This window comes from Giraffa tippelskirchi, chromosome 7 (assembly GCF_054371585.1).
Source record: "Giraffa tippelskirchi isolate mGirTip1 chromosome 7, T2T-mGirTip1v1.2.pri, whole genome shotgun sequence".
Classification (NCBI taxonomy): domain Eukaryota; kingdom Metazoa; phylum Chordata; class Mammalia; order Artiodactyla; family Giraffidae; genus Giraffa; species Giraffa tippelskirchi.
In genome coordinates, this window is record NC_137281.1 from 89,945,670 (window position 1) to 89,961,207 (window position 15,538).

At 52.3% G+C, this 15,538-nt stretch overlaps 1 protein-coding gene across 22 annotated transcripts; it reads left to right on the forward strand.

The window, feature by feature from the left end:
* The first annotated feature begins 59 nt into the window (after nt 1-59).
* Nucleotides 60-12,342, forward strand: NDRG2 (NDRG family member 2). Of its 22 annotated transcripts, none has more exons than XM_081506783.1 (18): nt 60-403; nt 652-733; nt 5,276-5,341; nt 6,059-6,139; nt 6,484-6,525; nt 6,912-7,017; nt 7,259-7,379; nt 7,561-7,623; nt 8,500-8,560; nt 8,754-8,840; nt 9,021-9,077; nt 9,255-9,358; nt 9,829-9,873; nt 10,161-10,212; nt 10,564-10,611; nt 10,867-10,902; nt 11,056-11,107; nt 11,352-12,342. In XM_081506783.1, the coding sequence occupies exons 4-18, from the start codon at nt 6,065-6,067 to the stop codon at nt 11,516-11,518; spliced, it is 1,116 nt and encodes a 371-aa protein (XP_081362909.1). In that variant the 5' UTR covers nt 60-403; nt 652-733; nt 5,276-5,341; nt 6,059-6,064; the 3' UTR covers nt 11,519-12,342. The 22 variants fall into 22 exon arrangements, with proteins under 22 accessions (XP_081362909.1, XP_081362907.1, XP_081362910.1 ...); XM_081506781.1 differs by having other exon boundaries at nt 60-315; XM_081506784.1 differs by having other exon boundaries at nt 60-315; nt 655-733.
* Nucleotides 12,343-15,538: the final 3,196 nt, after the last annotated feature.

Sequence of the window (15,538 nt, forward strand, 5' to 3'; positions counted from 1 at the left end):
GTTTATGTGACATCATTTTCAGCCCCTGTTACGGCTCTAATCTTGGGGGAGGGGGTCTTAGGTCCCTACCTTGCATGCTGCATTGAGCATGTTGCCAACCTCCTGATCTCTGCAAGTGACCAAGCTTCCCTCACTGGTTCAGCCCTCTGGGTCCTGGTTAAACTGCCTTATGCTCTGTCCCTCAACAAAAGTTGAGGAGAGCTCAGGGAAGGAGTTGAGGGAAACAGGTTGACATCAGTCCAGCGCTGTCCTTTTTTCGTCTCCTGGTCAGGTTAATGACCCACATGGAGAATCCCACTGGCTTTGGCAGACCAGGTGCAATAGGAACTTGAACGGCTTCCAGTTTGGGCCCCACATGGAAAGAGCATCGGATTTGGAGGGTCACACATCTGGCTGGGTTAGGGTGAGGGTGAGCCTCAGACTCTCAAAGTCTTCCAGATAATTTTAATTTTCTCTGCAGGTCAGGGATTTTTTTTTCCATGCAACATGGCTTGTGGAATCTTAGTTCGCCGACCAGGAATTGAACCTGGGCCCTCAGCAGTGAAGGCTTTGAGTTACTACTGGATCACTAAGGAATGCCCTCCCCTCTCTTTTTAAAGTAATGCTATAATTTTATTCAGTTTTTACTACATGTGTTGTTTCTTTTTTCAGAAGGAGTTTCTCTTTGGCCTTTTCTCTGGCTGGAAATCATTTAGAGGAATGAACTTCATGGCTCCTAAAATAGAGCCACTAGGTTGGTGACTTCCCTCCCCATCCCATCTAATCGGTCACCAATTTCTGTAATTTCCCTTGTCTTATAAACCCACTTCTTCTTTTCCATTCCTATTACTCTCACTCTTTATTCAAGTCCCTGTCATCTCATATCTAGTTGATTATTCTGGCTTCTACATGACCTCTTTTCTAAGTCAAATGCCTTACCCTCAACCACCCCACAATCCATCTCTTCTTAACCCCCCACTCCCAATCAGATTATTTTCACAAAACAATTACTTATCCATTGCTCCTGATCAAGAACCCTCTGGATCTTCAAACTTTTTGAAGAGTCAACCCTTTTTACCTATCATTCAAGGACCTTCACACTTGGCTCCAATCCACCTTACCAGATGTCACGTTTCATCAGTATTACTCTGCATTTGTGGCCATAATGACCTAATCACTCTATGCTGCAGAGGCTACCTGAAGTCTAGTAGAGACAGAATAACTTTGGAGAGGATTGAATCTGGGGATTTAAGTCCTAGATAAATCATTTACTAGTGAGTGGCCTTGAGCAAGAGACTAAACATCTCTGAGCTTTAATTTCTTCATCTGTACAGTGAGGACAATAATATTTATCTTATAGTATTAGGGGGTACTATGTGGGAATTACCTTCCACATAGTAGCTACTATGCAGTTCATCAAAGTAACTTGTGTATTTCTGTCCCTAAACTTCCCCTCATGGTCTCTCTGCCTTGATAGAATGCCCCTCCTTCTCACACGAGTACTGTACTGTACTTCTCATAGGATGCTTTACCCTAAGAACAAAACCCTTTCCTTCTCTGAATTATACTAAGATAATGGTTCTTAGCCTGTGGGCTGCAGCCTCTTTGGGCAAGGGTTTCTAAGTTATGGAGGGCCTGTGGAACCTATATATATATATATATATATATATATATATATATATATATATATATATATATACAGAAGACTGGTCATTGAGTAAATAATAAACTTTGCACATGTAGGTGCATACATGCATAGATGTTGCGATTATCAGAAGATGGAACACACTTACCTGAATGTATTTGCTGAATTCACAGTTGGTCTCCATCAGGGGATTCTAAAACCATCATTTGGGAATGGAAGTGTCTGATCTCCCACTTGAAAAGGATGGGAAACTCTTTCTGTAGGACTTATTGTCTAAAGAGTTAATCTTATATTACATCATTCTGAACTTTTTCTATCTTTGTATCTTGTCTCAACTACTGGATCCTAAGCTCTAGAGAGGTATGCCTAGACTCACACTTTGAATTCCATCTATACAATGGCTTGCGCAGAGCAGGTCCTTATTGTTGCCAACTGGAAGGTATAGTTTGAAGCTGCTTCTTGGTCCAAGAGAAGGAAGTTAGGGAAAGTGTTCTTGTTGGGCCACTGACACTGGGCCAGGCTGAGACCTGCCCTGATAAGGAGGAACCCCATCTTAGAGCAGAAGCAGCCTCTTACTGCCTGTGGCAGGCTGAGACCCCTAGCCTAGGAAGCAAACAGATCCCAGTGGAAATTTCCCTACTCCTGCCTGCCCTACGCCCCTGCGTAGGCCCCTTATCAGGTTCCCCCTGAGTCATCCTGACCCAGAGACGAATTTAGATGCTGGAACCTCCAGGTCCTTCCCTCCCCCACTCCAAGTAAGACCTACTTTAGATACATCAGAGGAGGTGGCAGGCTGAATTTCTCACTGTAGGCTCTCTTTTCTCCCCCAGTTCCAGCTGGGTGAGGAGAGCTCTCTTCTGTCCTATGCATTTTTATTTACAGTCCCAATTCCAGCAGGCTTTTCCTTGTCCAGGAGAGTGTTAAACTGGCATCCAGAGGGGAGAGGGAACTAGGCAAGGAGCCAGGGTGCCCAGCTTCTGTGTCTGTTTCTGGGTAAATGGTTATGAAGGGAGTGGGGAAGGGAATGGAGGAAAACCTGGGTGCCCCAAAGTGGGGGATCTAGAGGGAATCCTTCAGGTTTGGGGTTGTTAAAAGCTGGATTTGATCAGTCGGGATCTACTCTGGGTCACCTCCTCCCTCTTGGCCCCTCCTTTCCAACAGACCCTGCCAAGTGGGGATGAAAGGGGCATTGATGCTCCTTGGATGGAAGGGGTGGTGAGGGTGGTTGTGGGGGGTGGTTCCCAGGCAGGAGGGGGAAGGCAATTTAGGGGTCTTGGGGGGGCAGTCTGAGCTGGTGTTGCAGTTGGCAGCTCCAGTTCCATTGGCCATTGTTCCCAACTGGCCTGGCGCCCAGCCCCCGAAATGGCAACTCAGGAACCAAGCTGAAGGAGGATAGGGTGGGGCCTCTGGGGGGAGGGAACCTGGAAAGGGTGCAGGTGGGGAGAAATCCAGTCTGTGTCCTTTTGTGTAAGACAACTTTGAATCCCTTTAGCCTCATAACTATCCCGTTTTGGGTGACTTTTCCCCGATGGGCACAAGGAGGGTGCATATAGGTGGAGAGAGAGAGAGCAGGGTGAGTGAGGGATCCAGGCCGTCACACCCACCCGAGAGACGCAGGCCCCAGAGACGCAGCAGCCCCTGAGAAACCATCGCCTGGGCTGGGCCGAGCCGATCTCTCCCTCCTTCTCTGGGCCAGACTAGAAGGGGTTAGCACTGAAGCCACAGGGTCTCTTGGGTCCCAGCCCGGGACACTGCGTCCTCTCTAAACCCCCACCCCACTTCCAGAGTTAACTCCACCCCTGTGCCTGTTTACCCAAGAGTCAGCACCCCTGGGGGTCCTGGCCCCTCCTCCGCCCCTCCTTGGGGCCTTGACCCGGGAGTCCCCGTTGGCCATCTTCTCCCCTCCTCCCGCGATCTCCCTCTATTTATAGCGGCCCCCCGCATTCCCCGCCCCCCCTCCCCGCCTTGTTTTCCAACTTCTCAGGGAGCAGCCCGGAAAGCAGTCGCCGGGACACTGCAGAGAGAGGAGGTACCAGGACCCTGGGCGCCCCGAAATTGGAACTCCCGCGCCCTCGACGCCCCCACCCCCTAGTCGGTGCAGGCACAGCTTCCCCTCTCCGCGGTCGAGACCCTCGCCTCTTCAGCAGCGATCCTTCTTTAGCCTAGCCCTGTTTCCGGGCGGGTGGAGTCAAAATCGTGGGGTGCCACCACCCTGGCTTCGTTTCCCTTTTACCCGTTCCCACCTCGGAGTCGGGGCGCAGGAAGGAGCCTGAGTGCTACAGGCAGCGCCAGATCACGGGTGGGGGCGGTGCTGAGAGCTGGCGTGGGGATCCCCCACGGGACTAAGGGATCCCCCACGCCCACAGCCGCTCGGTTGCGGGGGGGGTGAATGTTGTGGGGAGCGCGGGCCGGAGCCTGGAAGCACCCAGCAGTTGGCTTTCTTTAGAGTTTCCCTCGGGCCCTCAGCGCTGCCCCTCCCGGAGCTGAGGGCGGCCCGGGGCGGGGTGAAGGGGGGCGTGTTTACCAGGGGTCTGGGGCGGATCTGCGGGGAGCTGGCGGCCCGTGGCCGGGCTGGGGCGGGCTGGGGGCGGGTCTGTGGGGAGCCCAAGCCGGGGCGGGCCGGGGAGTCAAAGGCAAGTGAAGGTGGAAGCGGCCGCGGCGGCAGCAGGTAGGGGGAAGGGCGGGAGTGGGGCTGCGGGGCCAGGCTGGCTTCGGGGGCGCCGGGAGGCGCTTGGATCCCAGCCCCTCGGAGTGTACGGCTCGCGGGCAGGAGCCGGCCCGCAGGGCCGCGAGGCCGCAGCGCACAGAGGCGGAGGCTCCGCGGGCTGCAGGGCGTGTTTGGGGCGTGCACGAAGTTGTGTACGGGGTCCAGGGCTCTCCGCGCCAGCCGCGCGAATTGTCAGTCCCCACGCGGACAGCAGCGAGGGGGCTCGGAGGGACAGGTTCCGGGCGCTGGGCCCAGTCAGTCCCATCTGTCCTCCCCATCCCTTCCCAGCTAGCTCTCGGCCCTTGCGGGTCGTCGAGGCACGCTGGGGAGAGACTGTGGAACTGCCCCCCCCAACCCCCCTTCTCCGCTTTCGGGACCCACACCGAGACTGGGTGGAGGAGGAAGCGAAGGCACAAGGCTTTAAAAAAATTTGTTTTTAATGGTGGAAAGAAACAGTCGTGCTCTGCCACCCCATCTCACTCGAGAGCTGTCAAAAATCTTGGGGATCCCTTAGTCCTCACTTTAATTTGCGAATAAGAAATTGAGCGCAAGAGTAGTGACAGACGGAGCCAAGGTCACGGTGGGAGCAGCAGAGCCTGGGGTAGAATCCAGAGGTTCTGACACAAGACACGCTCTTTCCTCCACATCAGCACTTCCTTCTCTCCTCTCCCCGCCCCGCCCCCGGCCTCCCGCCCCCCGCCCCCCTTCCCTAAGCCTGGACTGATACCTGCTGTGTTGCCCGGCAGACCCCTCCAGCCTGTATTGATTCTAGCTGAAGCCTGGAGAAGACTTGTTCACTGGACTCGTGGGTACAGATTGGGAGGGTTAGTGACCTGGCAGGGGTTGGTGACCCAGGTAGTCCAGGTCTTGGCTTAGGTTTTCTGTCTCTAAAAGACCCAGGATCTGTCTCCCATGTCATTCACCTCATTGCCTTGTTTTCTCAGACCCCAGAGCCAGGAAGAGTGAGAACCCTGACCCTAACCCTACTTCATCCAGCCAATAGGAGCCAGGTAAGTGACCCCACCTCCAGGCTGCTGGCCCTTTACTCTGCTGGTCTGCACAGGTGCTCTGCTCCTCACCAGCCCCAAAGGTTGAATACATGCTACTTTATTCGAAGTCAGGAGTCTTGGGAGGAAGGGAGGCATTGGGTCTGTTGGACACAGATGTCCCTTGTCCTTCTTTTCTTGTTTCCCCCTCCCCCCCTCGGTCATGTTACTCAGGTCATTTTTAGCCCCTTTCTCTTTGCGCTGATGACCTTGGCACTTTAGTCGAAGGTCACAGTCAGTGGTGAACTCTTGCTACCCATCCCTTGGTATCTTTAGAGCACCCAGTCACTGAGCCACGAGTTTCACCCCCTACCTAACTAGGAGTGTGGGGTGGCCCCTAAATATAGCCTGGGAAACCCGAGCTGCCCTGCTGCCCCACCCTGGTATTTCCACCCAGGATAGGGGAGGGGGTACGGAGGTGTCGGTGTTGAGGGGTGTTGCGATGGCCGGGCTGAAAGGAAGTGGTGTCCTGAGTCCTCTTCCCCAAGCCCTCTTTCCCAGTGGCCTGGCCCTGCAGCTAGGGGTGCCGGACAGCCTCTCTCTGTGTCCTGGAGTAGTCTGCAGCTCCTGGGGCTCTCCGCACCCAGCACTGTCCAGTGTTGAGAGAGGAAGCCAGGGGTTGGGGGAGGCGTGCCGTGTGGAGGCAGCCTCCCCAGTCTCTGTGTTTCCTCACCCTGCCAGGTCACCATGGCAGAGCTGCGGGAAGTGCAGATCACAGAGGAGAAGCCGCTGTTGCCAGGGCAGGCACCCGAGGTGGCCAAGGTTATCAGAGACCCCTGACTCCCAGGCCCGAATCCCAGACCTCCAAGCGTAGCCCTCACTTCTTCCCTTCCCAGCTCATGATCTCATTCTCACTCATACCCCTCTACGCTCTCCACATCTCCCCAGCTATCTCTCCCCAAACACCACGACTGAGAGTCCAGGCTTTTTTCCTGTCACTATGCTAACCTTCATCCTCTCCATGTCTCCTTTTCGTCAATCTCTTTCTGTCACTGGTCTCCATTGGTCTCTTTACCTACCTTTCTTTTATTTGTGTCTGTCTCTCTTTCTGCGACTCTATGTGGCTGTGTGTTTCTGTGTGTATCTGTCTGTGTGTATCTCTCCAGGAGGCTGAGTTAGCTGCCCGAATCCTCCTGGACCAGGGACAGGTAACAGCTTGGGGCAGCCCCAGGTGGGAGGAGGGGCTCTTCTCTTCCCAGGAAGGAGGGGCCCCTACCTGGTTTTCTTCTCTCTGCTTCTTCTCCTTCTGTTCCAGTCCTTTCCTGTCCCCATCTCCCTGCTTTCCTCCCTTCTCCTCCCTCTGTTCTCAGAGTTCCCTGATGCTTTTCGATCTTTCATTCTTCTTTTCCACCCCCCAAATCATCTTCCAGTGTCATTTTAACCTAAATTCTTGCTGATCCTACTTCTACTTTTTGGTTCCAGTTTCCTCTCTTTGCCCCTAACCCTTCAGCTCCCTGACTTTTATGGAGGTTCCTCTCCTGCCTCTTTTCCTCTCAGCCTAACTCCTGCCTAATGGTGACGTGTTTTCCTGCAGACTCACTCTGTGGAGACACCTTATGGCTCTGTCACTTTTACTGTCTATGGCACCCCCAAACCCAAACGGCCAGCGATACTCACCTACCATGATGTGGGACTCAACTGTAAGGACCTTCACTTCCTCTGCCATTTCTTTCTGCGAAGAGGCTGGTGGCAGGGGCGGGGGTGGGTAGGGTAAAACTCCAGCGTGAGGGGAAGGGTCGGTATGGGAAGGGAGCCATGTGGTATGTCAAGGGGAAGTTCTCTCCTAGTCTGAACGTGGCATGAAAGAAAGAGGGTGGGTTCTGACCTGGGGACATTTTCCCCATCTGACTCTACTGTTGGGGTGATGGGGATTCTCTTTAGATAAATCCTGCTTCCAGCCGCTGTTTCAATTTGCGGATATGCAGGAAATCATTCAGAACTTCGTGCGGGTTCATGTGGATGCCCCTGGCATGGAAGAGGGGGCTCCCGTGTTCCCTTTGGGGTGAGAATTAGCTCCTTCCCTCCTCATCAGGCTGTGAGGCACATGGCAGGTATGGAGTAGATTGGATCAGGGAGGAGGAAGGGGAGGGCAAATGGTGACCCTGGGAGAGAATGAGTAGGACACGGAGGTGGGGGCCATGGGGGCAGGTTGGTGTTTTCCTTAACATTCCTTTCTTCCCCAGGTATCAGTACCCATCTCTGGACCAGCTTGCGGACATGATCCCTTGCATCCTGCAGTACTTAAAGTGAGAGGCCTGGGGACCCCTCCGAGCCAGAGTTCTCTTTCCAGCACAAGGTGGCCCTTAGAACTCCTGAGCAACTTCTGTCTGGACTAGCTGTTGTCTATTCCAGTTGAGAGGAAGTGGGTGGCTTTGGAAAGCTGACTTGAGTCAGCAGAGTAGCCCTAAGGGATAGAGGAGAAGAAAAGGGAGCTGTGTGCCTGGCCCTGCCTCAGGCTGAGGAGGGTCTTCTCTGATCTGGAAGCTAGAGAAGAAGAGGAGGGGGCGACATAGTCCCTGAGGAACCAGACAGGCCTGTCTTTCCCTCCCGCTCCTTGTGCCTCCTCCAGACGGAGGCTGAGGGGGTGAGAGAAGGAAAAGAAAGCTGGGTGTGGCCTCTTTGGCGCATACTTAGTGCTCATGACACCTGGGCTCTGTCCTTGACTTGGCTTTTCCTGGGCATCAGGGCCCTGGGCAGCTGTGGTTCACCTCTTTGGCTCTTTCTCCCGATACTTCCTGTTGTTCACCAAAGTTGTATCTTTTTTTAATATCTTGCTTTAAGTTCCCTCCTTCCCAGTTCCTCCAGAGGAACCAGGAACTAAAACAGAACTAGTTGAACTAGCTCCTGAAAGTCGAGAATGGACAAAGAGCTACATAGGAAACAGTGTCTGGTTGGTTGGTGTGTGGGTGTTTCTTTTCAAGACACTCACTCTCCCAGAGGGAGCTGGGAAAGGACTACAGTGTCCATATTTTAGCTCCTTGGCACCCTCTTTTTCAGCATCCCCCCAGAGGAAGGTCCCTTTCTGTCCTTTGAGCCCATGGCCTTAGGAAGGAGGGTGAGGAGTTTGGAGAGTCAAAGTTTTGGATATCAGGACCCATTAGACCTACATTTGCCTTTCACAGTTTCTCCACAATAATTGGAATTGGTGTTGGAGCTGGGGCCTACGTCTTGTCGCGATACGCTGTAAGACATGAAAAAAACCCCAGTTAAGCAAAAGGCGGGTCCAAGGCCCAGGCAGTGCTTACTAGTGTGTGCTTGGGGGGAGGCTAAGAGTATGAGGGTGGGAGGCAGGCCCCATGGAGCCTGGGGTGGGTAGAGCTCAGAGGGGAGGGGATAAGTCCATGCCTGCTTCTGACTTCCCTCTGCTGCCCCTCAGCTTACCCACCCTGATACCGTCGAGGGTCTTGTCCTCATCAACATTGATCCCAATGCCAAAGGCTGGATGGATTGGGCAGCCCACAAGGTATGAAGGGGCCTGTGCACTGAGATCTTGGGGGGCTTCCCCTTGTGTGGGTCCATTTAGGCTCTAACAACATAACTGACTGGCCTGTGAGCTTCAGGGAGGGGGGTAGGGGCAGGAGAGAAACTTGGGCCTCAACTCCTCATAATGTCCTGAGCTTTCTCACCTGCCCTGTCCTCATAGCTAACAGGCCTCACCTCTTCCATTTCGGAGATGATCCTTGGACATCTTTTCAGCCAGGTAAGAGGTTGTGGAAGATGGGAGAAGTAGAGGGAACCAGCAGGGACTGGAATGTGTGGGGTGATTTCCTTACTTGGGGCGGATTTGGGGAGGGAAGAAGACTTGCCTCTTTGCATCCAGTAACTGTTTTTGAGTTCTCTTCCCAGCCCTAATTATTCTCCCTCTATTTTCCTTCAGGAAGAGCTGTCTGGAAATTCTGAGTTGATACAAAAGTATAGAAATATCATTGCACATGCCCCCAACCTGGATAACATTGAACTGTACTGGAACAGCTACAACAAGTGAGTGGGCCTGGAAGAGAAATGTAGAAGCGGTAATGGGGGTCATGGGAGGCACAGAGGGGCCAAAGGGAGGGGAAGCAGGCTGTGTGAGGTGGGCAGGGATTGTTGGGCAGTAGTGGGCAGCTGCGGGACAGATGGGCGGGGGCGGGGGTGAGAATTGTGAGAAGCTGGCCCCCTCTCTCTTGTTACTTTCTTAGACCTTTGGATTCCCTGAAGTAAGATGACCTCCTGTCCTCGTGCCCTTCATCCCCTTCACTGGCCTCTGACCAGGGACCTTGGGCACAAGTGACCATAGGGCTCATGCTTGAGGCCTGTCTGCTACCTTCTCCTTCGGTTCTCACTTGTAATCACCCAATATTCAACTCTAATTTAGGGGAGGATGATTGCTTCCTCATGGGGAAGCTGGCTTACATCTGGGTGGGAGGCACTGCTTGCCTAAAATTCCTACTCTTCTTTTAAACCCTCTTTAGTCGCCGAGACCTGAACTTTGTGCGTGGAGGCGATGTCACCCTCAAGTAAGACTTTAAGGGGTAAAGCTTTGCCTCTCTCCCTGGATCTTCCCCTAGTAAATGCTTACATCCTTTAGAAGGAGAGTCTTTTGCCAGGGAATTTTCTTGTCACTCCCTCCCCTATCCTGTTTAGCAAACCACCACCCTCTAGGTCTTACCCCTTTGAACTCTGTTGGTGGGGTCAGCGGGGTTCAGAAGGCTGTTTTCTCTTTGGAGCCAACTGCTCTTCTGGGAGGAGGAGGAGGAGGGAGTGCCAGGGGCTCACCACCTGCTCCCCAACACTGTGCCTCTAGGTGCCCTGTGATGCTGGTGGTAGGAGACCAAGCACCCCATGAAGATGCAGTGGTCAGTAGGGAGTCTTGGGGTGGGTGAAGGAGGGTGGCAGTCAGAGGGCTATCTTGCCAAGAGGCAAGCTCTGGGGGTGGGGAGAGTAACTTTGGGGCATAAGAGGTTGATTCCTGACAAGAAGGAAATGGGCAGAGGCTTGATAAGAAAGGAACTTGGAGGACTCTTCTGGTGGTCCAGTGGTTAAGACTGCATGCTCCCAATGCGGGGAGCATGGGTTTGATCCCTGGTCAGGGAACTAAGATTCCATATGTTGTGGGTGTGGGCAAAATAAAATGAAGAAAGAAAAAAGAATTGCGTTTGGGCCACTGGTAGTGTGACTTCATTCATTCAACCTCCTCCCTGCTCCAGGTGGAATGTAACTCAAAACTGGACCCCACCCAGACTTCTTTCCTCAAGGTCAGTAACCCTATTCCACATCCAGCCTGACTCTTGGCCCCAGGTACAGAGCCATAGATCCTCTCCAGATTCAGCTGCTAGGCTGGCTTCCAGGGTCCTACATGGGAGCAAGTGGGTGGGTGGAGTAAAAAAAACAAAAAACACCCCAACGGCCTGGAGTGGAAAGCCTAGGGAAGAAAGCCCTCTCATACCTCTCGGCATGGCTCATTTGTTTATGTGTATATCACTTTTTCTGGATGGCTCTCTCCTGAACAGATGGCTGACTCTGGGGGGCAGCCCCAGCTGACGCAGGTGAGCACCCCTGCCATTTGTGGGGTGGGATATTAGTGGCCCTGAACTATACCCTTCGCTACACACTCCATCTCTAACCGGTCATGGCTATGGGCTCCAGCTCAGTCTCTAAGCTCACTCTGCTGTCTCCCTTTCCTCATTTTACTTTCACAGCCAGGCAAGCTGACCGAGGCCTTCAAGTACTTCCTGCAGGGCATGGGCTATAGTGAGTATGGGGGTCAGAGGCTGTCATGAGGACAAGAGATTGTGGCATAGGAGGAGGGAGGGCCACTGGGGGCAGGAACCACTTCAGGCTAATTCCTGGATTTACCACCATCTGTGAAATCAAGTTCATTGACCCCTAGCCCCATTTGTAACTCTCGTCTCCACCCAAGCACCCCACTCTGAGTTGCCTGCTTCTCTTCCTACCTTCTCTCTCTGACTGCCGGCTTTTCCTTCCTTCTCCACAGTGGCCTCATCTTGCATGACTCGCCTGTCCCGGTCTCGCACAGCCTCCCTGACCAGCGCAGCATCCATTGATGGCAACCGGTCCCGCTCTCGCACCCTGTCCCAGAGCAGCGAGTCTGGGACTCTCTCTTCAGGGCCCCCGGGGCACACCATGGAGGTCTCCTGTTGAATGACCCTTGGTGCCCTGGTGTGGGACCCAGCCCTCACCTCCCCCAGTACTAACCTGGGAGGTGCATAGGGCACTGGGCCCAAGTGAGCACAGGAAGCTGGGCAGATCATGTGGGGAGATGACCTTGATCTTTGATTGCTACCCTAACCTTGACCTCTAACCTGTGATTTCCCTCAGCTCCTGGGAGAGATGTCCTGATATCTCTTAGGGACCCAGACCCCTAAATGATCCCTCTCCTTCATCTTGGTGTTAAGACGGAGAAGGCATGTATCCCTGCTCCCTAATCTGGGTGTCTGTAGCTAAGGGACAAGAGGTTGTAGAAGTTGTCCGTGGTGACTCCCCCAGACTCTCCCTCCTTATCCCAGATTGCAAGGGTAAGGGGCTCCGGGCTGGGGCTCCACTCACCAAAGCTGACATGGTGCCGCATTAATCCTTCAAGCCTCTGAAGGGCGTGGGCCTAAATGAATGTGTGACAGGGGGGAACTGCTGGTGGGTTAGTGGTCCTCAGGACATGCCAGAAACATTCAGTGAGGAAATGGAAGTTGGAATGGGAGGTGGTGGACGGTGAACAAGTGTGACGAAAGGGCTGGAGCTGGGCAGTAGGAAGGGGACTGGGGCCGTTGGCTGCTCTAACTTTGGTAGCTATCTAGACAGTGTGTGTCTAGAGGTGGGGGGGGGGAGCCAAGCTGGGCATGGCTGCTTGGGGCTTGGCGTGGGGGTGGGAAGGGCTGCCTTGGGGCTCTGACCACAGTGTGTTATATGTGGGGGGTGCCCTCCTGTCTCCCACAACTTCTGCTGTAACAATAAACTATAGAGGAATCTGAGCTCCATTATTCTTCTGGGTCTGAATATGCCTGCCTCATGCCCCTTTTCTGCCTCTCCCTGCTCTGCCCTTACATTTCTCTTCTCAAGGTGACAAAACCACAGGAGAGGCATAAGTGTTAGTCGCGCAGTCGTGTCCAACTTTTTGCAGACCCCATGGACTGTATGTAGCCCACCAGGCTCCTCTGTCCATGAAATTCTCCAGGCAAGGATACTGGAGTGGGTTGCCATGCTCTCTTCCAGGGGATCTTCCTGACACAGGGATTGAACCCCAGACTCCTGTATTGTAGGCAGATTCTTTACTGTCTAAGCCACCAGGGAAGCCCCTGTATAGCATAAACAGGCCATAAAATGTGACCTCATGGTCACTGGTCCCTACTCCAATAGCATGGTATTGCCCTTAATATTGATAGGATATCCCAGTTGGGGGCCAGAGGAGGTACTCAGATCTTAAAAGACTTCCTTATCAGTGGACTGGCCCACTGAGAAATGCCATGGGATTTTAGAGACATCACCAACGTCGTGATTTAAAGAAGGAAGTGTAGAAAACTGACCCAAGTGTCCAAAGACATCTTTTGACTCATTTTCTGGCAGGATCCTCCCTAGGGTTCTGTAGATTTCATTTTCGATTGATCAATACAGTCAGTAGACCAGGCCTCATGCAGTTGCTAGACAGGTTGGATTGCTCATAGCTGATCCCAATCTGAAGACTCCTTCAGGAGAGTTACAGCAAAAGAGAGGACTTCCTCTCAGGAATTTCTCCTCTTCTGTGAATCAGGGAGTTAATTAGACTATGCGTGTGGTTCTCTGAGCTTTTCAAGTAAGAACAATCATCAAGAGGACTTAAGATATTCTGTGGCTGTTGCAGGCTGATTCTTATGCTCTTGGGGCACAAGAAGTAAAAATGAGAAGGCACCATATAGTGTTACTGGCAAGAGGATTGTAGATAGATTGTTACAAGGTCATTTGTTAGGTTACTTCATATAATAGAAACGCCATAGGCAATTGCACTTTCCTCAGTGGAACTGAGCTAAGGACTAATGTAGCTTGAGATCTGGTGCTGACACACTGGCATCAAAGTGGAGCATGGAATGTATGCTTGAATCTTGAGCATTTCCTCACTGTCTCACACAGGACGAAATCTATCTTAAATGCAGCAGGCCAGGATCAGAAGAGGGCAATATTAGGTGACTAACAGAGATACAGACCCTGGAGAAGGGAATGGCAACCCACTCCAGTATTCTTGCCTGGAGAATCCCATGGACAGAGAAGCCTGGCAGGCTGCAGTCCATTGGGTCGCAAAGAGTTGGACATGACGGAAGCAACTTAGCACGTGTGCACGCACACAGAGATACAGAAGTTACAGAGCTGGCAATGGATGGTGAGAGTGTTGACCAACCACACGCAGGGTAGACAGCAAGCAGGGCTTAAATGCCATGCTAAAGAAATGAAACAGCATAATTGGAATCATTGGACCAAACAGCTCCTAGATAAACATGCAGAAAACTTACAGCCTTGACCAGCAATACCAGCCGTTGTTCATTATGGAAGAGAAGGCCAGTCTTCTCAGTACATTTACCTACAAAGATAACACTGTTATCAGGGTACTCTTCAGGAGAGGGAGTAAATTACATTTGTGTATACATATCAGAGAGTGTATGCCATGGAGGTGGGTGTGAATGGGTGGTGACTGTATCTCTCTCGCCTACAGATGTGTCTGCATCTGTAGGAAACCCAAGAATTAAGTAGAGGGAGAGATGCTGTCTGCTGGAAGCAAGGGAGAGGGGCTTTGCTGTCCTTGACTGACCTCCTACACACTCCAGGCTAGCCCAATGGGGATGCAGTGCCCCCCTGTGGTTGGCATGGTTCTTCCTAACTTTCCCCAGCTCCCAGGTCCCTTCCAAAGTCTCCCATGGCTCTTTGTGATTCTAGTGGTAGCTCTGGAGGGAAGGCCTGATACCATGGTCAGCAGTGATCTGTGGCTCTTGCCCATTCTCAAAATCGGAGCTTAGAGCAGAGGTGAGGGGACTTTATAGATGTCAAACCACAAACTACCTCTCTTTTGTCTTGGCTTCAGGCTTAGGACTCTTGTTTCTCTCTTCCTCTTATTCTCAAGGACTGTTTCCTTGGCTTTAGGGACAGAAGCCCAAGATAGCTAAGCAAGGGTGCTATGGGAAGGAGATTAAAACTAGAACACAGTGATGAGAGCCCTTAAAAATTCTGGAACTACTAAAGAGATATGAAAGGGTGATTCTCTGAAGGAACACACACAGCAGTGAGACTGCAGCGGGAAGATAGATGTTAAGCTTTAGAGAGCACTCCTCTAACAGGGAACAGCCAGAGTGGGAGACACCACCTTTCTACAGAGATTTTAGGACTAAAGTGGAAAGTGTGAGTCAATTCTGACCAGACGCCAGGGGTGTGGTCAGGGTAAACAGTGCCCAGAGCAATGTAAGTCACAGCATAACCTTCTCTTCTCACTAACATTAGAATTTTCCTCCAACTGGATAAATATACAGTAAAAATAGAATGCTTCCTTCCTGTTTTTTCACTTTCAATGAATCTAAAGAAAGTAACTCAGGGACTTTCCTGGTGGTACAGTGGATAAAAGTCTGCCTGCCAATGCAGGGAAACATGGGTTCAATCCCTGGTCTGGGAAGATCCCACTTGCTGTGAAGCAACTAAGCTTGTGCGCCACAAGTACTGAGTCCGCAGAGCCCAGGAGCTGAAACCGCTGAAGCCCACGCACCACGACTCTTGCAGCCAGAGAGCTCTAGGGCCTGGGAGCCACAACTAATAAGCCTCTGTGCTGCAACTGCTGAAGCCCACGAGTCTAGAGCCTGTGCTCTGCAACAAGAGAAGCCACCACAATGAGAAGCTCATGAACCTCAAGAGAGAGAGTAGCCCCCGCACTTTCCGCTAGAGAGTTAGAGAAAGCCTTCACACAGCAGTGAAGACCCTGCACAGCCAAATAAATAAATGTATGTGTTAGTTGCTCAGTCGTGTCCGACTCTTTACGACCCCATGGACTGCAGCTCTCCAGGCTCCTGTGTCCATGGGATTTCCTAGGCAAGGATACTGGAGTAGGTTGCCATTTCCTTCTCCAGGGGATCTTCCCGACCCAGGGATTGAACCTGGGCCTCCTGCATTGCAGGCAGATTCTTTACCATCTGAGCCACCAGGGAAGGCCAAATAAAT